This window comes from Phaenicophaeus curvirostris, chromosome 14 (genome assembly GCF_032191515.1).
Source record: "Phaenicophaeus curvirostris isolate KB17595 chromosome 14, BPBGC_Pcur_1.0, whole genome shotgun sequence".
In the NCBI taxonomy this organism is placed as follows: Eukaryota; Metazoa; Chordata; class Aves; order Cuculiformes; family Cuculidae; genus Phaenicophaeus; species Phaenicophaeus curvirostris.
This window is the reverse complement of record NC_091405.1, coordinates 18,629,551-18,656,125: the sequence shown is the minus strand read 5'-3', so window position 1 is coordinate 18,656,125 and position 26,575 is coordinate 18,629,551. Positions and strand designations below refer to the sequence as shown.

The following is a 26,575-nucleotide window of genomic DNA, read 5'->3' as shown; positions in this document are numbered from 1 at the left end:
GCCCTATGGAAGAGTGGTACATCTGTTTTGAAGCACAGAAGCACAGACTGCATCCCTAAAACCACTGTGGCATTTGTAACTCTTTCTGTTCTGACTGTGCAAAAGAAAAAAAAATGCCAAAATAGCCATTGTGTGAAAACTATCAGCAAGTCTCAGTTCCAGATTTGTACTTTGCAAAGCCGGGGGGGCAGAGCTGCAGTGCTCCTCCTTGGAGGGGAGGCTGGCATCATGCCGAAGGAGCAGCTTGTGAATATTGCCTTCTGTGAGTCACTCTAGCATCTACAAGGATGGTAGCCTGACCAGCTTAATGGAAACCCATGGAATATGAGGAAACCAGGAAGAAACTGGTTTTTGTACTCTTTCCCCAGGTGTCTACTTGTGGCCATCACTGCAGACAAGACACCAGTGCTGATGCACCTTTTGCCTGAGAGACGCAGCTGCTCTTTCAGAACCACTGTGTGCCGAAGATAAATGTGACCAAGCTCCCATCTATGCCATGAAACTGGAGACAAGAAAGCGGCAAAGAACTTCAAAAAGGTAAAATATATTAAAAAAATATATAAAAAATTTCTTGATCCTATCAGAGCTCTGGCCACAGTTTCTGAATGACTGACTTGACTTAACAAGAAAACTCAGAAAATTCCCCAAACCAAGTCCAAATGCTTAAAGCCATGACATTTCATAGCCCAGGTGAGTACTTCTCTTCTGCAGCACTCCAAAAAATAATGGCAGTCTGGAAAAGGAAGTGTTCCTCAATACTGACTGTCCTACATAACTAGCCAGACTGGTTAAAGCTTAATTAAACATTGCCAGAGTGGCTACATTCTTTTCTAAGTGCAGCTGCAAAACGTTAGCTGTGGTCATACTTTAGACTTTAATTAGTAACACTTGCACTGAAGGACCAAAATCTTTCATGAATGCGGCTGCAATCGATTCATATGTTAGGCATTGCTATAAGCAATACAAGGGTCTCCTGAAAATTGTTTTAGTGCCCACCTACATGAAAAAAAGATAAAATACTTCTATGCAACACACTACAAAATCAAAGATAACTACAAAACGTCTTTATTGAAAAAAGCAGATTATAGCATCTAAGGTTAAATGAAACTTTCTGACTTTTAATATTAAATAACTTAGGATGATAGCAAGTAGCTTCTTCTTTAGATAAATAAATCTACATTTCCCAATTTTTTCTTCAACAATCAAGGGAATCAAACACTGAAACACAAAACCACAAGTAATTCTAAAGACTAAAAGACAGAAGCACATTGAAAGGTTTTACAAGGATATATGTACAAAAATAGTTAACCTAATGTATATTTTCAGCATGTAAACTAGTTACATGATATACAAACTGGGAATTTATATATTTCCTACAAAATAAAAATCAAAGTTGGTCCAAGTTCTTGGAAGAAAACTATATTCTTTTAAAGAAAATGAAAATATTTCTCAAATGAAAACTTAATTTAAGTCAAATTATATACTCTAGTTACGGCATTAGTTACAGGATGAATCACAAACTTTTAAACTTTTCTTGAAACACAAGAAAGCAGCTTTTGTCTCCTTTAGAGCTTTGGTTTACTTAACTACTCTGGAATTTCTGGTCTTAAAGAGCTCCTCTAACCATGTTTTCCTTTTGAAGCTCCACCTTACAAAATATATACACACGCACGTGCACACAAGTGAAAGGAAAAGGAAAGAAACCCAAACAACCCCTTTTTGAAAGCTCAATTATCTAAGCGTGTTCTTTTGGTTTGTTTTCAAATTCTTATTTTGGTCCTTTCTTTGGAACGTGTTCTCCAGCGCACGAGGGACTCTGAGTTGCCGACCACAGCTTTGGGCTGTAGGGGCTCTGTACAATTCCTTACCAAAATGGAAAGTTGTAGTCCTGATGCAAACGAGAACAACTCGTTATTGGGTTAACTTTATGGAAGAAGTACGGCAAAGGCTACTGACTAACAATCACATCATAACATCAACGCTAGAAAGTGTACAGCTGTGTTGAACTGATTTAACATAAGAATAATCCTTAAGAAAATCGTTCTAGGAAGCTTTCTCATTTACATAATTTCCCAGACAGGAGGTAAAATGTGCAGAAAGTGTCACCAGCATTAAGGAGCACAGCACATCTTTAGTTTAGATTTTGCTTTTTCTCTTTGATTGAAAAAAACTGGAAAATTTCACCCAAGTTCCAGTTTTTATACCAAATGCTGGAAAAGCAAAGCTGCACTTCATTAGACAGTAATAGAATGCACCTGCCCCTAGAAAATACTGGAACAACTGCTGCTTTCTGGTTTTAAGCAAATTGCGTATTCTATATTGAATATTACCTTTTGATAATATTACCATGATGATACTTAACACATTGGAGCTGAGTAGAACTACAAGAGACTGACAAATTACCATGTGAAATGCAATTAAATATCCTGTTCTACAGGTATGATCGGTTTCACGAAAGAAGAAAAGGTATGGTATGTACATGTTGGATGTAGCATGCTGGCCCTCAAGAATGATGTTGATGTGGAAACTTCACCTTGCCCCTGAAGGAGGCAAAGTGCTAAGGAAGGCACTGGCAGGAGGCTGAGAGCCAGAGCAAGTCACCGCCATCTCCAGGATATTGAAGGTTCTGCTTCTGTACTGGTATAGCAAAGCATTTTTCCAGTACAGCAACTACTCTTATGGGATAACTTGCTCACAGGAACAGACCCAAGCCTCCTCTGTGTATTTTAGTGACTGCTTTCTTAATTTGAATTCCTTTAGTTCATATATTGTAATGACAAACAAGTAAAAATGCCTCAAGGCTAACTGTGGTCCAAAGCAACTTCCTTAAATGGCAGAAGTATTTCATTGCAGCTGATGCTAAAAGTTTATCCTTTTTACAACCTTATCATGGTTGTAATGACCTTAAGAAATTGATCTACTCATACAACCCAATTTAAGACATTTTTTTCTCTGTTCTAGCATTTGGCCTTTGGGCAAGAAGCACAGGTCTTGCTGCTTCCTTCTGAGGCTGGGCTGGTGACTATGGACACAGAGGTAATGTTTGCAAATGCAGAAGTGTGTGTGCACCCAGTGCCCTTTCTCCTGCGGGCCAGGCCTCTTCGGTCCCACTGCAGAAACGGGCATCGGTCGCACTGTAATTCCTTCAAACCGAGGCTATTGCCTTAAATATGTTAACTATAAGCTGACATGCATTAGTTAGCAAATGACATTTTAAAGGAGCACCTGATTTGCCAAGGAGCATTCAGTAGGACAGGTTAATCTAGGCCAAGGGAAGTTTGGCAAAAGTTCAGGAACCATACCTTTTGTTCCTTACTAACAGAAAAAAAAAACTCACAGGAATTCTGCCTGCCCCTCTCCCCTCCCCACACAGGGAAATACCAGACTACCAAAAAGTTCTGTTAAGGGAGTTAATTATTCGACTGAGGAATTAGTGTCCATTGGATGCTCTTTGTACTTTTCAAGAGCACCACAAATGGCTTTCAAAAACTCAATGGAGCATAAGAAACTAAACTGCAATGGTGTTGCCACATAAGTCATTTCATCAGCTTCCATGCTGATTTTAACATGGCATCATTTCTGAATGGACTGGTCAGATTCTCAGCATCTTGAGAACTGGCATGGAAACATCCCAGTTTACACATGCAGAGAATCTGGTCTGGTATTTCCACTTCCTCTGGAGCAGAAGAATTTTATTTTATTGTGATTTTGGATACAGTTAAAGACAGCAGTGATGGATTTATTTAAAATATAAATTCAGGAAGGCTGCATCAATTCTCATGAGAATGCAAGGAATTTTTTTTAAACATACAGATGTGTGATTTGCATTTAAATCATCAACACATGGTAGAAAACAAACCATAAAAAAGATTCATCTAACTTCCTATATGGAAGACATATATTTCCCCAGAGCTCTGAGGTTACTGTAAAAGCTTATGCAAAATATGAAAGTGTGTACATTCTCTGTACATCTAATACTTGTTATAAAATATCAGAGCTTCAATGGTCCAACTCTCTTAATTATTATTTCTGCTAAACTGTACTTTGTTTTCCAATTAAGACAATCACCGTAATCAGTTTGAAAGTACATCTACAAAAGAACACAAAGCTGAAAAGAGAATGCAAAAAACAGTCCCCCTCTTGTTTTTAATAATGTATCAGCATACAATCATAAAGCAGTTGGTAACAAATGATGTCTTGTGTAAAACAAGTAGTAGAAAGACAGGTGTACCTTTGCATAGAAAGGGGCTGCTAACCCTATTAAACAAAGTACAGGTTTAAAGGACAAACTGTTTATTAAGTGCCAAATCATCGAGTTGGTATGAATGCATTTTGAAACTGTCTACGCTTGTACGTGACAAGCAATTACAGAGGTCTGCAACTTTGTCAACTGTTAACGACCCTGCACATGTCAATCTTTTGGATAGATTCCTCTGTAATGTGGCTTTTAGGTCTCTGCCATGTTTCTTTAACAAGGTAAATAGTCTTTGGATGGCTGTGGAACCGTGGTAGGATGGAAAGCTGGCTTGACTTTTCTTCAGATGTTATTTTGAACCCATGCTGAAAACTGTAATTGCTAATCACACTTGTTTGCTTCCTATTCACTATTTCTGGGAGTCTAAGTTTAAAAAAAATGTCAGACTGTATTCTTAAGAGCAGAATTCAACAAAACTAGCTAAAATGCTAGCGTTTATCTTATCATGCTTGCTGCAGTATGATAAGGTGCTAACTTGGAAATCAATTCTACACTCCTTACTTGGGTGAAATCTCCACTGAAGGAGAGTGAGTAGGGAGTGCAGAGCAGCCCTTTGTACCATTGTGTTTAGAAATGCTGCCATTTACAGTTTAGGGGTGAATTATTTTTCAAGTAGACGGTATCCCAGAAAATGCCTAGATAAAAGAATGCATATGTACAAGATCAGGAAAGGACCCCTCACCTCTGATTTAAAAAATAAATAGCTGGTTTAGATCATTATTAACTGGAATCTTGTCTCTGAAGGAACAGAAAAGTCATTTTTAGATTTTTGTCTTCTCTTCTAAACGGCTTATTGGAAATGGAAATGTCTTTCAGAGTTCTGTGACGTGCATCGGATAGCTCGGAGGTGGATGCGATGGCAGTTTAATATTAAGGCGCCTGATATGACAGCTGTGGCAGAGCAAGTGGCCTTCTAACGGGTAACAACGATGGCCTTCCTCGTCATTGAGCTGCAAGCCACAATCCTAGAAGAAACATACGTGCCAAATTAGTGAGTGATTCAGGTAGGTAGGTCATACCAATGCTGATCTATTCTGCATATACCTGAGAGCTCCCTCCCACGCTTCCAGCAGCCTCAAGACTTCTTGGTACTATCTCATACTATGCAAAATGACATACTGAGATCAAATCAAACAGGACAGTCTTCCCCCGCCCCCATTCTGGTCTTTTCTTCACCTAACAAATACAAATCAGACAGAAGCAGGCCAAGGACTTACTCTGGCACACACAACCTGGATGAAGTTAGAACAACAGAAGGAGCTAATTCTGCAACAAGACAGTGAGGAGGAAATGGGGGCGCATCAATCAGAATGAGAGGAGTGGGGAAGAGGGGGAGATGTGATGTTCTACTTATGAAACAGGGCTATGCTTTCTCTAATTTGGAATTAATAAAAAGTACAGACTTCAAGGCCAATGGTCCATCTTTAGTGGAAACAAACACCTTAATAGCGCTGGGATGGGCACATAACTACAGGGATGACATGTGAGAACAACAGTGGAGGAACAGAGATCTCCCCATCTCCAAGTATTGAGAAAATTCAACCCAAACAACCAAACCCAATGAGAAAAAAAGGAAATGGATTTGGTACTGGAGATGGCAGCACCACCTACAGCCCAGCTAGCACTCAACCCCAGGAGCTGTGGGGCAGAGCCCTACCTGCCCTGGAGAGCAAGAGCCAGCAAATGCACCCTGGGGTGTAAGTTGGGCACCAGCCAAGAGGCTGCTAGTTATTAGCAAAGCCTTGTGGTGCCTACCTCGCAGTGATAACACTCCACATGGTAGTCTTTGTCCATTGACACCACCCGAATAGTCTCCTCGGAGCCCTGTTGGGGAAGCAGAGGGAAGGTAAGAGTAAGTGTTGGAAGCCCTTGCTTACAAATAAGTTGGTCAGTGACCTCAGCAATTGGAACTCTGAGAGTCCTGCTCTCACCAGAGTGTGAGGCTGCACCATTACAGGCAGGCAGAAAAAGGATGTCTTGATGAAGAAGTCCTATCACACTAATTACACTGTCAGGACAGGCTGAGGCTACAAGCAGGTCAGTCACCTGGCTCCCCTTTTAGCCAGCTTTTTGCAGACAAGGAAAATTGCTACTTGAACTAATGCGAGATTCTAAAAATAAACAGGGCTTTACTACTTGAGTTGTTCTTGGAGCCCCAGTCAGGGCTTTCAATTAAATAAGATTTATAACAGTATAATTAAGAGCTGGAAAGCACCCTAAAGATACAAAGTGCTCTGCTGCACAAGTATTATGACTATTACAACCTCTGGGAATGTTCGGGCCTGACATTATTCCTTGACTGTATTTAATTTAGTATCTGACGTAGTGGGAGGAAAAGCATCTAAAGTGTTTTTAGAATATGTTCATATGACAACAGCTGTTTTCTCTAAAGAGTCAGTGCATGTTAACACGTACCTGTGCTGGTAGGATCGGCTGGTTACAAGACGCACATTTTGGTGCAAAAACCCTAGGGTGCAAGAACAAAGTGTTCAAGTCACATTTAAGCCCTCTTAAAAAAGTAAAACCAATACAGCTATTCTAACCATGCCTTGTTTTTTTTTTGCAAAATGTTATTTCCACAGGACTTGAAATATTAAGAAAAAAGGAGATTTGGGAGAGGCTGATCTCCTCCAGCTTTATTACTTAGATCTTCCTGACCTCTAGGCACAGTGAATCCCTCCCTCTTCCCACATATATACTTTTTCATGCCTTCCTTGACTCCTAAAGCCATACAAATTCTTTGAGAATTCCTGCTTTGACTGCAAAGGAGCCCCTGTCATGGGAACTGTCACCACTTGATGTCAGGAAGACATAATCATGCTAAACAGGAGAGAGGCTGATCATGGCTAGGATCTACTTAAACCAAATACATCAACTGGTCTTACTGCCCATGGCTGCATTTTATGACAATTACTGGGCCAACATTCACTCTGTCCTTTAATGCAGTCAATTTGGTGCCAATAGGGTTGAGTTCAGAGTGATTTACTCTTTCTGCATAAACCGAGTTGCCTTTGAGCGGGAGCAGAAAGGAGTTCAAAAACAATCACTTAAACCATGAAACTTTTTGTCAGGTGAGGCTAAACTTGTTCCAACAGTAGCTGCTAATTACAAGTCTACTGTCCAGTCTAGGTTAACCTAACTTAGATTTGCCAACAGCATGCACTACCCAAACCTTGACCCTTGATGAAAACCCAGCACCAATTGTAGGATTGGCCTGATGTAATTAGTATTGAAAGTCCTGAAAGAAGTAGAGAAACGGCCACCAGAGAAGTAAATCCTCTGACAATACTTGACTTTCAGCCTCACTGTGCCATGCTGGGCCTATGCAGTGACAGTTAATAACCTTAAAATACTTTACAAATGCAACAACATGCGAAAGCAGCACTTGAGGGACTTCTGAGCAAACAGAAATGACCTTTTTTATCTACTACAAAGCATATAACTATACCAATAACTTATCTACTATGATTTATTCAAGCATGCAATGGATTCGCATACTTACGTATGGTAGTCTTTGACACAGTAAATATTGTTCTCCACATCTACAGTGAAGGGGACTCCATCCAAACACTCATTACACACCACGCAGCGGAAACAGCCAGGATGGTACGACTTTCCAAGGGCCTGCAAGATCTTAATGGGCAAACAGCAAAAGAAATGGATGCATGATTACAGGAGATTCCCCCTCATATACTGCTGTGTACAATTCTGGCATGGAGAAAAGCACTTCAAGATGAAATTACCACTCTGCAGATCTGTCAGCAAGGGGCCTTTTAAAACAATCAACTTGCTTATTTCAGTGGGTTTCAGTAGGCTCCCAATAAAGAGAGAGAACTGTGAAAATCAGGCTAACGCCCATGAGCCTGAGCTCTGCAGGGCCAACACTGCCAACAGAAATTAAAAACGGCCACAGAGACCACTTCTTGGAAAATGTGTTGCAGCCAAATTCAAGTTAGTGGGATGCAGATTTAATTCACAAAACTTAACAGGCTGCGACAGACAGAATCCAAACCAGCCATTACTCAAACTTAAAAAGTAAAATGACAAAACAAGCAAGTAAAGAGGTGCCCCCTTATTAATTAAGGAACCTAATCCACCACAAGTTACTGACCAGTTATTGCTCAGTCACAGGGGCCCATTGTCTTCGGTTACAATTCCATCTGTACCCATGTGTTTAGATACAGTTCTGGCCACGTGCTCTGGCTTTTCCAATGCTGACCTTCCCTATTGCATTTTAAAAGTTCCAAGGAAAGTCCTGATGCAGCCTCAGCTACACTAATACAGAACAGGCCCCCTCCCACCCAGCATCTTTGTATGTAATACTCAGTGTGGCACTGGGACATCACAGAGGATGCACAAAGCCCACGAACAGGCCCCTGGGAAGAGTGAGATGCGGCATCATCTCCAGGCAGCTCTCAACAGGTTTTAGCACCAATTGCATACATTTCAAGTATAAGAAATACCTTTGGAAAGTAAATGCAAAAACTATCTGCTAGCAGCAGTGCTCAAGCTTGGAGCTGCTAATAAACTGGAGATGAAATATCTCCAGAAGCCAAGCTCTCAGCACCCTGTACAAAGATCAAATCAACATGAAATAAGAAACAGTGCATGGGAAAAATGTGCAGTCTAGTTAATTTAACCTTTTTCCCCCTCTAATGAAGCCCTATAGCTCTTCACTCAGTGAGCAGCAGCAGACTCCATTTGGTTTGCAAGCCCGTCCCTAGCCAGAAACAACTCATCTCTGTGCATGTGCTTCTACCTAGGCCGCCACGTAACACGGGCTGTTAGCCCAACATTGTTGTGCAGCCACCGCTTTGCAGAGCGACTCCTAATTCAGCTGCATCTCCAGCCTCAAACAGCCTCAGTCGTGCCCAGGCCTGTGGGGCTGCAGCTCCTCTGCTGCGTAGCTGCCAACGGCCCTGCTGCTGGGCAGGCGCCTTCGTGGAGTAGGAGGAACACCAGGGCATGAGCCAAACGAGAGTGCTTCATTCCTAGAGCTCCCAGAGATGTTTCCTTTTGTTAGAGCACGCTTGCTGAAGGGAGAAAGGCAGACAAGCACCTGCCAAGCTTCTAGCTACCGAGCTCTACCAACAAGATACCGGGGATTCTGCAACTAAGGGCCAGCTCGAAGCATGCAAGTCGGGATCTTCCTTCCCCCTCCCAGCATGACACAACTCTAGAAATTTGCTCTTGGGCTAAACTGAACAATATCCTCGTCCAACCAGTGGTGCCAGGATACGAGCCAGGATTCTCATCAGTGAAGTCTGTTCCAGCTCCTACTGAACCTCTGTGTTCGCAACAGCTACTTCTGTTAGGCATCCTGAGGTTTGTATACATTTTAAAGCAAGAGGAAAATAGATATGCTACATGATCTGCACTTCTTTAAAGTGCACGCTGCTTCATTTTGTTTGGGAATTTCTGCTTATGAAGAACAGACAAAATTCTTCCTACTTTCACCCACTGAAATAATGCCAGCAGTTTCTGGCCCCATCCACAGCCCTTTCATGTTTTTATTACGAAAGGAACTCTGACTACTGGCTCCCTACAAATCCCAGTGGCAATAATGCATTTTAACTGATGTGGAACAAGTGGCAGAAGGTAAATAAAGCAAGTCACAGAGCAGGCAACAAACCTCAGGGCTACTGATAATATCCCTCTTCTCGGGCCCAGATTCCACCCCTTTGACAGAGCTCTTGCTACTCTACCGTCCTACCGAGCAATGTCTCTGTTTTCCTTTACCACATTCTCACACAAAACTGTGCTGTACTTTCCCCTTTATTATTAAAATTTTATTTCTCTTTTTATTTTTAAACTGGCATGTGGCAGAAAAACATCTTGTGGTCTCACGTAGAAAAGAAGCCCAACTTATTACACTTAATAGTGATAGAACGTTAAGGTATTTTTGTTTGTCTCAGTTTCAGAAATTACCTAGACTGCAAGGAAGACACAATGACAGTGTGACTAGGGAAAAGCACAACGCCTCACAGGGTGCTACCCAAAGCCCAGGCAAAGCAAGCTACCCTGTGGTTAGGAATTTAGGTCTCTTACCATTTCCATTATGAGGTGTCCACAAACAAAGCACTTGTCCGCCGTTTGCTGAAAACCTGAATACTGTTCAAATGACAGAAAAGAAAGGATTGTTAGCAGCCACTCCTCTAGCAGCAGAAATATCTTCTAAGTGAATGCCGCCCTACTTTCCAGCCTATGCTGTACATGGCAGCAAACCATAAATTGGTTTGGGAGACTGACTCAGGAGCCTTCACTCCACTCTTACAGCAAGCTCAAATACCAGCTTGGCCTTCTGATCCACCATACGATTTCCATTGAGGTTTCTAATGTAACAATATTATTTCAAACTTGATTTTTATATTTGAAGCCTATTTGGCAAGTTTGCACTTGGTGTGCTGGAACTAGCTTGAATTTACTCTTTTGGTTGTTGTTGCTGGGGAAGTAAATAAAATCAGACTTACCTCCTGCTCAAATTAGTGATCAGATGCATATTAACCTCAGATTTTGCACCTAATTTCACACAGTGCTCTAAGGCCCAAGAAGGATTTAACTGTCTCCTGGGTACCAAGCTATTTATCCAGGGAAGAATCTGCAAGCCCAGTTGTAGGAGCCTGGGCTCTTTGCACAGTGTGGGCGACAGTAAGTACCTCAGAGAGATGGCACCAGCGCAGACTGCCTGCAGGGGAAATGAGAAGGCGGGGAGGCCTGGAGCCTCCTTGGGTTTGGTGCTGGAGGCACGGCAGCAGGGAGATGCTTTGCCCACTTGGGACCAAAGCTCGGTGCTTCCTGCCTGAGTGTTTTTGACCATAACTTTTTGTACTTGTGTCCCTTAAAGCAGATCCTGTTTCAGATGCCAAAGTCTGCCTGTAGCCCCATGTTTAGAGGTATAAAAAAAAATAGCAAGTTTATCAGGCCAGGCACCTGACCTACCGAACAACAACGTTACAGGCAAGAGGTATTTGCCTGAAGGACTCCAGCCACCCAATTTTGAAACTGGTATTTGCAGTGGCTGAACTTTACCCTTGACCACTGCAGTCGTGTGCACTCTCCTGCCAGAGGCAAGGGGTGCCCAGGTATTCGTGTGGCATTGCATAGTGATGCTTATTGCAGCAACCAAGGTTGCAGAAAAGCTCACCTGAAATGCACTTCAGTTGCACAAAATAAAAGATGGTGAACAAGGAGGATGACTGTAAACTGGACTCTTCTCCCAGAGTGCAGGTTAATTGGCTCTGGCATCTAAGGCATCCTCAGAGCCTCAGCTCTCAGCTTGCTCCATTTCCCCCCTTGAATTAGTGGGGATTAACTGTCCCCTCACTTCAAAAGCCAGTAGTTCCTAGCCTAGAGCTGCCATATGTTTTCCTTTTTATTGGTGTGAGGGGATTACATGTTATTTCAGATCAACAGGTTGGAGAAAAAATTACTGTTGCTACGCAACAAAGTGATTATGAAGGAAAAAGTCTCACAGAGACTTTGATGGCCCCAGAAAGTTGGTAAATGATGGTACAGCAGCTGTCACAGCTCCAAATTTACTACACAGTTAGGAACACAGCTCAGGCAATCTTAAGAAACTTTGCAATGTCATCAAAAGAGACCAGGGTGCTGAGGAACAAATACACAGGCGGGCAGTTCCACCTGGCTATTTCTGCAAGATATTGTTTTTTTCTTTTTTTCTTCTTCTTACTGATGCAGAAAAAAGGCCTCACTGCTGGGGGAGCTTCTTGGCTACAGTACAGCTGAGTAACCATCTGGCTCAACTGTTACCCAAGGTTGCGAACTCCAGGGCTACTGGAAACAGGTGGGTAGGTCCTGGCGGCTCAGACAGCCGAGGATTAACAATAGTACAAACCCATCTAATTCTAAAATCCTGCTGGAATGAATTTACCAATACCATCTGGCTGTCATTTGATAAGGAATGCAAAGGAGTATTTACCCAGCTATTGATTAAGAGGGAACAGTACCCCCCAGGAACAGAACGGCAGAGTGGTCAGATGAGTGTTGTTTATTGCTAACTAGATTGTAATCAATTACACTGTCAGAAAGAAAGGTTTTGCTGACACAAAATCACTCTTTATATGACAAACCCTAGTAAATTAAAAACATGATTTGTTTATAACAGAAGAATTGTTATTTGTCAGACAGATCCAGACGCTGTCCTTCACCACCACGCTCTATTCTGATCACAGCATTGAACCCAGATGAACTGGAGACCAGATTCAGTGAGACTGAAGTTCTGGATTCAGCTCTGCTTGTGCTTTAAATCTATTTGGACCAGAAAAGAATAACAGGCTCAGAACCCAGCAGCATTGCTCTTGATGTGACGGTCATGCTGTGGACGTTGCTGTTTAAAGGTGAGCAATAAATGATTTTCTCTGCATTTTTGTAGCCCACCTGGCAGCTCCTGCTTTGCAGTGTTAGTTCTTAGCAGGGCTGTTGTGCCAAGGGTTCAAGTTTACAAGCAGAGCTTACAAATGAAGCCTTAAAATACTAATTAAAACTGGCAACCTCTGTCTTTGAAGCACTTGATTATTATTAACCTTCACAAATATGGTGTGTGCAACAAGGGAGGAGTTGTGACTTGCTCCAGGCTGCAGACAAGGCAGAACGGCCTCTGTTATCTCTCAGCACACCCAAGAGCCTCCCCCAACGGTGGGTTCCCAGCGTGGCTGGGTGGAAGCAGCACTGGTCCAACACAGCTTGTGATCTGGGAAACTGCACGAGAGGAGAGTCTGCAAGCTCTACAGACTTGCAGACTCTTTTATTACTTGCATAGCTGGGAAGGGAAAGAGCTTTTCCCCACACCAGCTTCTCACTCACAATCTGGAGACATGAAAAACCGACTTGAGGTGAAACAGTGAATTAGCACAGGCTGATACGAAAGCCCTTGGTGGAGAAGCTAAATCAGAGCTCTGCTTCCTGCACACATTGTGCTTTGTAAACACAGTTTCATTTGGGATGGGAGCACAACTAGGTGCAATTCGAGCCTTTCTCTAAAAGGGCTTCTTATGTGCCAGTTTGGTTTGTTATAAATATTCTCTTGGCAGACCAGTAAGACAATGTAAATAACTACTGCCTAGTTTGAGATTGGTCTGTAATGTTCACAAGTCTACAGTCCGTACCCAGGCCAAATACAAGCATAATTATGAACTTTCCCAAATATTCATTCATTCAGATGCTTGCTAAGCACTCATAAAAACATTGAAAGAGGTTGTTTGGAAAAGAACAGCTCTGAAATTCAAAGCTGAAAATGAAGTGTTACCCTTTACTCTCATTTCTGTGACTGAGAAATAAGATGCTGCTTACCAGGATGCGAAGAAAACAAGTGCACGTTGAAGAGCTGCTATATTATTTTTCCCAATTTCTTAGTTTGGTCCCAACTGTTTTCTCCCATATTTACCTTGTCCTTGACTTCTCTCCCAGGAGAATAAAAATCTCACTTTATGTGCATGAATCAAGACTTTGTAATCAACCTCTTCAATGATACTTATTAAAATAAGACTCTGGGAAACTAAATAAACCTCAAGAAATATGTTAATTAAGTTAGAAGAGAAGAGTAAAAATAAAGTAGAAGGCTTGGCTGGCTGAACTTTTCTTTTGTTTGCTCTCCACCATACTTTGATTATCAAACAGGCAAAAAAGTCTCTAATGATTCTGTCCAAGAGTCTTTGTTTCAATGTGAGAGGAAAACAAGTCCCCTTCTGTCCTGAATATTTAGGCCTGTTAGTGTCCTCCTGTGATAATCTTGGGGTTTATAACTCTTCTGTCTAATGTGCAATATATCCAAAAGAAATTAACAATGAATTTTGAGCATATAATGAACAATTATGCATGGAGGATAATCCCACCAAGTACTATGAGAAACAATTTCTCCTGTCTGCCCTCAGTCCTGTATCCGACCTTGGTTGTCTACCCAGGGTCTTTTACAGTTTGACGTTCTCATCGATGCTTTCAAAAGCAAAAACACTCAGAAAATAGCATGCCTGAAAAAGGCTTCAGGACCCAAAGTCTCTACCTTAGGCAGCGTCAGATCTCTGAGAAGACATGTTGCTGCTTCTCCTTCGCATGCCTAACCGTGCCCAAGGAGAAGCTGAGGCCCTTCCCTGCTGTTAGGCACTCAACTAAACAAAACCTTCCTCCTGGAAACAGACCCTGGAATCTCATTCAGGCCCATTTGCTTCTTTGATGAGGATGTTCAAAACCTGCTAAAGGTTTGTGCAAGCAGATCAAGTGGGTGACATTTCAGCAGGTGGGGCAGTTGCTGCCCCGGTAATGGTACGAAGCCGTAAAAAAAACTACAGTTCACAGAGCACTGCAAAGTCACCGAACGTGACTGCTCAGCCCCAACTCGAGATTCCTACTCTTTTATGCTTTAAGGGCTTTTGAGCAGGACGATCAGGAGTTTTTGCCAAAATGCTTCAGGCATTTAATTCTGAAAACTAATTTCTGAATTGGGTGCTATGCTAATAATGTATTCCAACCCCAGGCTGCCTGTAATCCCTCACAGACTCTCTTCTCCTTGGTTTCCCATTAGCAGAGCATCTGTCTTCTCGCTGCTTTATTGTTTGCTCTCTGCATGGGACCCTTAGTACATGGGACACAACAATGCAAGAAATTCATGGGATCACGCTAAGAGAGGGAGAGAATATCAAATTTGGTTTCATGCAGATGGGGTTTTGTTGTTGTTGGTTTTTACACACAAATTTAAATGCAGTGATTAAATTGAACTGAACAAAATGGGGCCTTCCCAGGCTCAAAGACAGGGGAGCCTCATGGCAGGTGGCAGAGATTAAACTGAAGGAAAACAGTCCAGAACTTTACTCTTCATCTCGCTGAAACCCTTTCGGGTATCCTGTTGCTTCACCCTGTCTTGCTGCCAGCGAGGAAACTGCCACGGCTGCTACCTTCTTGCTTCCATTTGCCCTTTGTTATGTTTGAAGGATGTGGGCAGGGCACAGGGGGACTTGACATTCTGCACAGATGTCACAGTTGGGCTGGCCACGCACAAACTGCCAGAAATCAGGAATTCAGCTTCGCAGTCGGGCATTTCATAACCTTCCAGAAGGGAATAGCCATTTACCTCCTACAGAGACCTGTGTGCAGCACTCACCGCAGCTACTTTCTGTCTGATTAATTAAGAGACAATAATGATTTTCTTACCTAGGTAGCCCTTAAACAAAGTCCTGTGGAAGCTTTGCAGTGGCAATGATCAAGACAAAAGCCTGAAGCAACAACTTTAACTCCGCATCATATCTATCACAAAGCCCAAAATCCATTAACTTGGCTCCCATTGTACAGCACCTCATATTGCAGAGCGCTATGCCCTTGCTGTAGGTTATTAATCATCACTGCCACCATCTATTAAGTACAGTGCTAAAGAAACTGTCTACTTTAAAACATAGCTTCCTGGAAAAAAAAAAATCTGCTTTTTATTCAAAACAGTTATTGTAGAATGGTTTGGGTTTGAGGATCTTAAAGCCTGGCCAGTTCCACCTCCCTGCCCTGGGCAGGGACCCCTCCCACTGGATCAGGGGCTCCAAGCCCCATCCAGCCTGGCCTTGAACCCCTCCAGGGATGGGGCAGCCACCCCTGCTCTGGGCAACCTGGGCCAGGGCCTCAGCACTTTCACAGAGCTCTATGCACTCTTAATGCTGATTCACATTCAAATCCAACGTGCAGAGGCCAACCAATATTTGACTACCCCTAAATATTTTGATATTTGAATTTTAAGCCCACCTGTAGGTTTGATGCAACGGTTAATTCAGAATACCCCGAATAATCATACCGACAAATTAATTTATAAAATAAAACCAGGCCCACTGGCATGCTACAAACTTATGAAAAACTAAGGAAGGAAAGTATTCAAATCCTTTTGGCAGGGAGGGGTTGGAGCAAGACACACACAAGTAACAACATGAATTCACTCCCTCATGCACCGAGCACAGTAACATGCTATAATCAGTTTGCCTTTGTTTTCAGTGACAGTATTTGGGAGCAACGCTCAGCGTTCAGGATGCCTCTGGAACTTGGAAGCACCTCCTGACCCAATGTGAGATGTCAGCACCTTGAAAATGCTCACAGACACCGTGCGTTGGGAATATGGTAGCAAATCCCTTTCCAAGCTTTGATTCCATCATGTGGTTAAACACCTCAATAACCATTCGTGCCTGTCTGCTCTATCAGTGCACGCTTTAATAGTAAATCTCCTAAATGCAACGTCCTCACAGTTACCTCAAGGTCCATTTGCTGTGTGTCTCTTTCATGTCTAATGGGAATCAAGCTGCAACTTTACCCACTTATCTTTTCAACTGAGTCTGCTTTTCCTAAGGGAGTTTTGCTTAGCAGCAACAGGCTCTCTGACGAATGCACTAGTCCCAGCGCTCACCTCCCATGGGGGATCTCCTAACGTTAATACTCACCAAGACAGAAAATCAAAACTCTGACTCCAGCTGACACCAGCTTCCCTTTCACTAAAAAAACACCCCTATCTTCCGAGGGCCCCAGCAAGCAGGACGGGCCATTTCCCACACTGCCAGGTCTAGAAAACAGCATACGTGCAAACTGGGAAGAGCAGACTTGTTAGTGTTAACATCTACCTTGCAGCCACGTCGAGGAGCCTCAGTTAGGGTGCAGGTCTTGTGTTTGGTGCTACAGGAGAGGGAGCTGCAAGCCCTGCTCTCACGAACTGCCCATCACCCAGCTAGTCCTCTCTTGATGTCCTATCCCTTTCCCCATGGAAGTCTGGTCATTTCCACTTGCCACCTCCCTCCCAGCCTTGCACACCCTGATCCTCTTGCATTTTTAAAATCATTGTGAGTTCTCCTGTTGTGCGTATAAGATGAAGCCCTATGTGTTCTCTGTGCCCGTTTGCGTTGCAGTGGCCAGCTGGGGAGCAAGGAGGCTACAGCTGGAGCAAGAAGGAGAGCATCCCAAGCAAGTACCCACCACTGGTGTGAGCAAGAGAAGGATCAGAAACCCCAGCACACTGGACAGGTGGAGAAGGAAGACGTGAGAGGCAGCCTGAGGGGCTGTGGGCTGCTGGTGCTCTGGCCACAGCCTCAGTCCTTGGCTCTCCCTGGCAGGAGGGGACAAGGAGCCGCAGAGGCACAAGCCGCAGCCACCACAGGGCTGGGAGGGGCAGAAAAGAACACCCAAAGGCTTCCTTCAGGCTTGCAACACACCAAGTCTCTCTAAGTCTGGCATGTGCGAAATGAAGTTTTTCGAGCCTTTCTCTTTGAGGATTTATGGGCAAAGTGACAGATCTGCCTCCAGTCTCACTCACTGAAATGGATGAACAGCTTTAGATGAAACTTTCAACAACAAATGACAGCAAGGTTAGCCAGAGGCAAAAACCTGGAGTGAAGAAGTTCAGCCTAAATGATTAAATTTGGCAAAGTTATAAGACAGTGAAAGAGATAATCTTAAAAGGGGAAGTTTTGGATGACCTTAATGCTATGCACTGCAGCTTGCGGTGTCTGTAATAGGTTATTTCCCCAGCATCTGAGTGTCTTCCAGTAGTGCATTAAGCAATGTAAGTAACATCTGTCACAGGGTTCATTTTCCCTCTCATCTCCTCCCTGGAGGGAAATTCTCTCGTTTCTTACCCTCCACTGGACCCCCGCTCAATAATGTTCATCACCTCAAGAGAAAAAGGAAAAGCCCATCAAAAAGAAAGAAAGAAAGAATAGAGCACTGTAATAGATCTAAGATTCAGGCTCCTTTGGTGACATTTTTAAAGTCTTTTTTTGCCAAGAAAAACAGTGATTTCTTTTAAATTTCTGTATGTGATGTTTAAGCATTGAAAAGAAAAGACAAATTAAAATTATTGAGCCATTTTTCCTTCACCCATGATTATGCAGCAATTTATCAACAACATAGAACAAGAACAGCAGACTGGGGTTATTTATTATATAGTGAGGCATTTGCTTTTCGTTCACTTCACCAGGAGCAGCCTTCCTGTTAGGGCCAGTCAGCCGTCTGCACCCTGAGAGCTTGCACGGAGGGATTCAACTATCATTTGCTTTATTTCATGAAACAACTATCAGGGCTGGGGCAAGAACTGGACATTGCTGGACTGGCTACTTTATGGTGGCGTGAAGAAGTCCCTGGATCCTCCCTGGAGCTACAGCAAAGCAGGGAAAAGCTTGGGGGGTTGGTTTTGTTCTTTTCACCCCTTACAGGCAATTGCATAGGTGAGGCAATCTCTGCATCACGCTTGAGAGAGCTGGGGTTGTTCAGCCTGGAGAAGTCTCCAGGGAGACCTTAGAGCAGCTTCTAGTACTGAAAGGGGCTCCAGGAAAGCTGGGGAGGGGCTCTTGATCAGGGAGCACAGGGATAGGATGAGATAGAATGGTTTTAAGCTGAAAGAGGGGAGAGATATAGAGGAGATTAAGAAGAAATTTGTTACTATGAGGGCGGGGAGGCCCTGGCGCAGGTTGCCCAGAGCAGTGGTGGCTGCCCCATCACTGGAGGTGTTCGTGGCCAGGTTGGATGGGGCTTGCAGCCCCTGGTCCAGTGAGGTATCATTGTTCACAGTAGGGGGTTGGAACTGGCCAGGCTTTAAGATCCCTTCGAATCCAAATCATTCTATGATTCTAACACAGAAGTGAAATTATCCATGGATTTTTTAAAATCTGATTCACTCACTACCTTGGACTTGAGTTTAAGCACTGAGAGTGTTTGCAGCTAATCAGGGCTGGACATGGGAGGCTGACAAAGATAAAGATGGAAGAGGTACCTCCAAGCCCTCCAGGTGGGCCCTCACCATTGATCTGCAGCCCCACACAGAAAGCTGCCCCTGTTCTCATGAGAATGCAGCATGCAGCATCCCCTCCTCACCTACAACTCCACAAATGGGTCTAAAAACTTCTAGTGCTTCTTCCCTGGAAAGAATGGGCAAAATAAGCCACCTGATTCAGAGAAAGATAATCAGTGCCCTCAGTAAAAGCAAACATGTGGGAAAACTATTTGCTAGAAGAATGTACCTTGCGGCTATTGCCAAAGGTCTGGCTGGGTGTATCTGCGCTCTGGATAGCTTTATGGCTGCGCAGTGGAAATTGCTCATCATGAATGATAACATCTACCTTTCTCTAACACCTTTTGTCCAGAAATCAACAGCACTTTTCAAAGAAAGGGCCAGATTTTGAATCTTTGATGCCAGCAGTTCCTCATGTCACGCTTTTACAGACCAATTTTTTTGAAACAACTCAGTAGCCACAGCTTTCTGGCACTTGCTATGCTTTAAGTGACAACCAAGGACTCTTAAAAAACAGCACCCACAGCATTTCACTGTAAAAGTGCGACTGGTGCTGGGGTGGTGAGGCACTCCTGGGGTGGCTGGCACCAGCGCTGTGCTCAGCCTCAACAGGGACACTCTCGGAATTCAATTCCTTTTGCTGACTTATCCAGCCTTGAGTCCCTTGCTCTGCTTCTCTCCCACCCCTCTGTGCTACTGGGAATCTGCCAAGACACACCCTGGGGAGGTTTGGGGTTTTAAACTGGTGCCTTAGGTGTCTCAACAGTTCCCTAACTTGCAGAAAGTTTATTCCTCTCAGGTTCTTAGCCTCAGTTTTCTTGTGAAAATCACTGCAAGGATCTCCTTTAGCAGCCAGCTACAGAACATGGCCAAGAACAAAAGAGGCTTCCCCCCACCCCTTGAAAACTGAACGTTCTCCAAAAGATTGAGATTTTTAGATTTCAAGTTCTCATGTTTAGGCTGAAATTACAAGCTAATAACAACAGTCCTGTCATTAAGCCTGGATGAAAGGTTTTGATCATGGGGAAAGTACATTCCAACACAGTTCAAAACAAAAATCTCAAAGGTCTGAGCCCCTCCATCTCACACTCCACCTTTTCTCCCTCTCCCTGTGCTCCCTCTTCCGTGAAACACAGGGAAGAAAGAGCTGAAAAAAGCAAGGGAGAAAAAAATAATTTTCTCCCCAAAGTGCAAGCAAAACGGTAACATGTTTCAATTACAACAAGAAAGTTATTTTCTGCACAAAACACAATTTGTTCTTTTCCACAGGCTCCAGCTGTGGAAGGCTGAGAGTAAAGGTGTAACACACGAAGGCAAAGATGGCTTATATGTTAGGAATTTCCATGGTTTTTATGGATTGCATTGATGAGAAATGCATTTGTACGCTCTGAACTGCCAGTAACATTTTTGTTGTGGAATATACTTTGAATAATTCCTTTGCAAAAGGCATGGCCGTGTACTCATAAGAAATGGAAAGTTGTTCTGAAAGACCCAAGCTTCTCAATGATGTTTCAATAAATCAAGGCGGCATACATTCAACATACCGATTCTCCAATTCATCATCCTCTAAGCTAAAATATATCATTCCTCTCTAATTTTAAACCCCAGCCATGCCGTTCTTTTAATCTTCATTATAAATGATCTGCCACTTATCAAATAATTCCCTGTACTGCACAATCCTCACCACTAATTGCACAAATATTTTATTTTTAGTACAACACAGCTCAGCAACAAGCATAATTTTTCTTTTCATGACTCAGTCTCTATTAAAGTAAAGCATTTATAAAAGCTCTGGGCACATGGAGAGCAAACTAGTTGCTCCTCCGTGGCTAACAGTTTCTAGCTGATCACAATACAGCCCCACATCACTTTCGAGCAGGGCAGCGATTAAACTGTGCCTGCAACAAAGCGACATTGTACACGGCGATGACGTGCTCCAGTCAAAAACGTCTCCCCTCTTGTTATGATTGGTATTCCCCAGATGTTTGACTTTAAGCTCCAGCTTGGCAGGCGAGGCTTTGTGGCTGCAATTCAAGTCCCAGGCTCAAGCAGCTCCAGTGTTTATTCTCATAATTTACGCTTTGTGATGGCTTATGGACAGTTATGTACTTGGTCTCATAGCCACCACTTCAAACCCAGGCCCTGATCCTGCCTTTATGGAGTCAGGGATAAATGCTTCCCAATTCCAGCACTGGCAGGAGGCCCCAGATGACTAAAACACCTCTCAGAGCAAACAAGCCAATATAAAAGAACAATTTGGTTTGAAAACAATAAAACAAAAATGCCTGAAATCTTACTTACTAGGAAGTCTTCTTCGCAGTACACCTTGCCATTGACATTGTAGAACGCTTTCCCTCGTAGTCTTCTCCCTGTTAAAATACGGTACTGTCAGAATTGTGTGCCCTGTCCCCAGGCCCCTCGTTCAGGGTACAAAGTGCAAAGCCCCCCCTGCTGCTCCCATCTGCGCGATCAGCCCCCGGCCCCGCTCCTCCCTGGAGGGTCCATCCGGAGCCACAGGGGAGCGTCAGGGGCTCAGCTTCATCCCACCTTAACAAATTCCTTATTGACTGTATGTTACTTCTAAGGGCAGGTTATGGAACCCAGCAGATACATGTTCCTGGAAAATTTGAATCTAGCCCCAAAAATGATTGTTCTAGGGGAAAGGCTCATTGTAAATGGAGGCAATTGCCTTAGCAGATGAAATCCCAGCAGGCGTACATCCACTGCAACCCACATCAGGGATGCGTATGTCTCCAGAAGACCAAACAAGGGATACTGCATAGTCCCTATCACCTTTAAAAACATTAATACACACCACAGCACTGTCACCCACAGCTCCCTGAGACATTAAAGCAGTACAAGACATACGCGACAGAGGAAAGGACAGAAAATCACACTGAAAACGAGACATTTCCTTTTCCGGTTTGAACGTTTGCTATTTCATTAGCTCTTGCAGAACTCTACGGACAAAGCCTGTGATCATCGTTAACCGACGGCTCCCTTCACAGCTCGGAAACGCACAACAGACTCCAGAGTCTCCGAAAACAATTAAAACCAGGAATTCACAAACCACTGAGCCCTATCAGTTTTCGGATACAGAGGATCAGAGCTGCTCCACTGAAAGCAACGCCACAGTATCAGCATAAAACCAGCAAGGGAGAAGGGAAGCGAGCTCATCCTGACCCACCTCATTTCTGCTCCGTGCAGGGTCCCCCTGGCCAAAGCTCCCAAAGGTTTGGGTGCTCTCACGAGGCGGCTGCAGCCCCGGCGAGCAGGCGGCACGGTGCCTACCAGCTGCCATCAGCACTGACACAGAGCAGGGACAAGGGCAAGAGGCTCTGCATTTACTGCTCAACAACTGACCCGTGCCGAAGCTCTTACTCCACAGAATAAGCCTGGATGTCTCCTACCAGGGCAGAGCAGCTTCACCATAAACATCACCGATCTTTGTGGAGAATTTGACTCCAAACTGAGCCGGTTAGCCAAGCACAGAGGGGCAGGAGTGCTCTCCACGGTTTCCATAAACAACATTGAGGAAAATATGATTAATTTTCAGTGTTTGAAAGTGCCTTTTACACGTTGCCACTGTGATCCGATCCTGGGAAACCCTGTGTGGCACAAAGTAGTTGGGATCTGGACTGATGCTTTTGGGAAATCACATGCTGCATGTGGTTGTCTGGCGGTTTTACTGTCGTGGCTGAGGGAAATGCTTCTTTGTGTGCACATTCTTGGGCTGTCGATCTCACGGGCTGCTGTCTCCATACTGCTGGGAGGTGGAGTCAGCTCTTGTTTGTCTTTCCAGCTGCCTGGTAGCTCTGGTGGGGACCAGAAGCCTCGTGGTGTGGGCAACGCACTGAGACTGTCCCATCGTTTCCAAGACTCTTAGCTAAAACCAGTCTATCCTACACATCACATGAACAACGCTCAGGGCTGGGACAGCAGTCAAGGGGCCTCTCTTGACTGGTACAGAAGCAACCATCTTTAGATCTTCCTTCCTGCTTATCCAAGCCGTTTTAAACCTCTTCTAGTGAAAGGTAAAGGAAAGGTGAATGGAAGGGAGAGAAAAGGAAAGAGTCCAGAACGGCTTTTTAAAGGACACGTTGGCTCTACCAGACCCAGCCTTGATACCTTGGTCTTCAGGTGGTGGAAATGAAGTGGCTGCACCCAGAGCAGGGACCTGCATCACTTCTACTTGCTCACATGCACCAAGGGTGCAGAGTCAGGGCACCCGTTTCAGGTGGAGAAGTGCTGGCCACCACCCTCACCACACGTCCATTATGGTCAGAAGGAGCTGAGATAATTAGGGACAAATCCTGAACTCTGTTGCTGTAAGAATCTCTGCAGGAAAGGAATTCAGGAGGCATCAGCATCTCTGGAGGTACTGCAGGAGACACACAAGGACCTGTACAAACTGCTTGTACCCCAGTGTGTGCAGCCTGGCAGTGCTCAGGTTGACAGAAAAACCCCAGATTCTGCTCCTGTTGTTCCCCTAGTAGAGCCGCCCTGGCAGAAGCCAATGAGATCAGAGCTTTCTCAGACTGAGCAGGAGTGGGAAGCCTATGACCCAAATCAAACAAGACAAATCTGATGTTTTGGAATGGTTCTCAAAGATGCTTACGTTATCGGGTGTGTTTGGCAGCCGATTGCTCTGTGCTATGAAACCACTGACCACGCCCCAACGCAGCGAAGCCGCGAGTCTCCAACTCGGCCCCCTCACAACTTGGGAGCACCTGCTCACTGCACCCCCCTCTGCCAAACGCAGACGGCCACCTCCCCTGACACAGAGCTGATGTGGTACGCGCGGCTCTGCTTTACACAGCACTCGCAGGGTGCACCTTTCACGAAGATGTAACAGCCTCTTCCCCACTCTACAGCTGAAAAAAACCAAGCCGCCTACCAGGGAACTGACTTGCCTAAACTCATAAAGCAGGGAAGCAGCTTGCTCACATAATAATTAGTATTATTAGAAATATTTAATAAGATTGAAAGGTCTTCTACCTTAGAAGAACTTCATTTGGGGATCATATAGTAAATAATTATCTCATAAACAAGAAACAGCAAGTTATCACACAAACAGTCATGACTGCAAAACCGCGTTCCAGTCGCCCTCCAGAGCTGTTTGCTAAACGATGGCACCGAGCACCATCAAACACCGAACTCTGCGAGTACTTGGGCATGACGGGAGAGCTGCAGCGAGGAGGAAAATGCTGGGACTCGCAGCCGGGGAGAGGCAGAGCCCGAGGAGACGCGGTGCTGGTCTCTCCCAGCCCAGAGTGCATCACCCTGAGGTCCAAGTGCCTGCTCTGAGCCTGAGGTACAGGGTGAGGTGGTTTGACCTCTCAAGGTCCTGATGGAACTCGGGGGCCTGCACGGCCGCAGCCCGTTCTGTGCAGCCATGAGCGATCACCGTCAATCAGGCAGAGATTACAAGTTGGAAGCCCCTAACGTTGCTGCATCCAGCCGAGCCAAGCACCCGGCCAGCCTGCCGGGGTAACACCATCCTGCCCCCCGCGCACACAACCTGCTGCTCGACTCCCCTCTGAGTGACCCACTACAGCCCAGCCGGGTCACTATTTGCTTTCAGAATCTTGAAACAAAAAAAGTCAAGAGCTTCTGACAAAACATGATGTAACTTGCTGATAGCTCGTTACAATAATAACAAGCAGTTCTAATGAGCAGCCTAGCACAGAGTTCACAAGTACAGGGTTTCACTTTCCTCCTCCTGCTGGATCCCCACCTTGGCACATCCGCCCCGTCAGACCAGTTCTCAGCCGCAGCGAGGAAGAGGCTCTTTTTTCACACCAGCAGAGCCGCAAGTCGGGAGGAGCGCGGGACAGGGCAGAAGGTGCCCAGCCTGCAGCTCACGTGCAGGCACGGAACACCAGCCCTTGTAGGGAAGCTCTGAGTGCTCTCCAGCACCTTATTGTACTGTAAAAAAAGAAGCTCATGCTCCTATGGTGACAACAAATGCTTGTTGCAAATAACTTACATTTGACTGACACTCACACACGCGAGGGGTAGCAAGCACCAGGATAAGGGGGTTCCACCATCTCAGGTGGAAGGCAAAGACCTCCAAGTGCTCCAGCAGAGAGTGCCAAGCTTCACGCAGATAATCAAGCAGTTAATGAAATGCAAGCTAGAAATTACTCTGTCCCAAGGAACGATTGCAACTGGTGTTTGCAGCCACCATGACAAACGTCCAAAAGAAAACATGCTTTTAGAACTTTATAAAAATATATAAAATCAGTATCAGCCCTAGGTTTTTAACACCAGTTTTCACATTCAAATAGTTTATGAGTCTCTAGCAATTACTTCCTGCGCAATAATTCTCTGCTATGTGCTGCAAACTAAAAGGAAAGATCAGGAGAGCTGTTGCTTTAGCAAAGGACCCAAAGATCTGGCTTGCAAAAGGAAAAAGGACCCGAGGTTGACACAGGCTGTCCGCAGCTATTCTCCCGTCTCCGCACCACTTCCCGGCGTGGTGAAAACACCAGCCAGAGAGCCAAGATGGGGTAACACTTTTCCCAATGCTGTTTCAAAGGTTGCTCTTGGCTCTCATGGAACAAAACGTGAATCAGGCCAGGTTTTACGGTCTCTCAAAGAGCACTGAAAACGTCCTGTCCCTCCCCACTCACACAGAAAGCATTTTCACAGCCCTCCCTGCTGCTGCTGGCGAGGGGCTATTTGCCTATAGGGGAGCAAGTTTATCAAATTGCAGTGGTAGATCTGCAGCCTCACACGGGATGATGCAACCGTGTCAGGGGCCACCCCCCATCGCCTTTGTGAGACAAGAGATAGCGATGTCTCGCTGTCACAGCATGGTTATTAGACCTAATTACTGTTTGCAACGTGCTTTGAAGTTGAAAAGTGCCAAGCATCATTATAATATTTTAAGTACTTTGATGATTAAAAACATGCAACCATTGGGTAACAATCATGATTTACTAGTATTGTAGTGCAAGCAAGTTCATGTGAGAAGCCTGCATTGTCTCAGTGCCTGACGCTACTTAAAACCTTGCAGCTCCCCTCTGACATAATGGGAATGCTGCAGCCCCAGCCTCGCCTCCCAGAGAACGCCTGGTGCGTCCAGGACTGCTGTAAAAAATACACCAGCGTGCCTCCTCAGCATCAGCAGCTCCTTTCTCGTGACAGACGTGTCTCCTCTCGTAACTTCACGCAGGAAAGTTTTAGCGTTAGAGGGAGCGACATGCAAGATGACTAATAACGTCCATTATCCCCAGCCTTAAACTAAGCTCTGGCAGAGACACCGCAGCTTTCCTGGCCCTGCAAGGTGCAACCTGCCCTCTGTGCTCTCTAAACACACATTTTAACGCGTACTGGTGTTTCGATGTGTTAAACCAGGATCAAAATAACTCAAAGGCTGAAGGGCAAATGAAGCATTCAGAATCCAAGCTGTTTTCTTCAAACCCCCCAGGTTGGACAACTATGATTTCTGAAAACTGGGAGCTAAAAGTTTAAGTTGCCAGATGATTCCCAGAGCTGAAACTTCAAGAGTTATGCCCAGTTTCACAAACACGGAATAAATAATTGAAAATATTAAG

At 44.5% G+C, this 26,575-nt stretch overlaps 1 protein-coding gene across 1 annotated transcript in view; it reads right to left on the bottom strand.

Annotated features, from left to right (window-relative positions):
- Positions 1-1,052: 1,052 nt before the first annotated feature.
- The window catches only part of WTIP (WT1 interacting protein), a 68,315-nt gene continuing 42,792 nt past the window's right edge, over positions 1,053-26,575 (bottom strand). Inside the window, exons 3-8 of the mRNA XM_069868136.1 lie at positions 21,315-21,382; positions 10,304-10,366; positions 7,758-7,888; positions 6,671-6,722; positions 6,011-6,079; positions 1,053-5,220 (exon numbers count right to left, since the gene is read on the bottom strand). Of these exons, the coding sequence (XP_069724237.1) occupies positions 5,068-5,220; positions 6,011-6,079; positions 6,671-6,722; positions 7,758-7,888; positions 10,304-10,366; positions 21,315-21,382 (536 nt within the window). The 3' untranslated portion in view covers positions 1,053-5,067. The remainder of the gene's footprint in view (positions 5,221-6,010; positions 6,080-6,670; positions 6,723-7,757; positions 7,889-10,303; positions 10,367-21,314; positions 21,383-26,575) is intronic.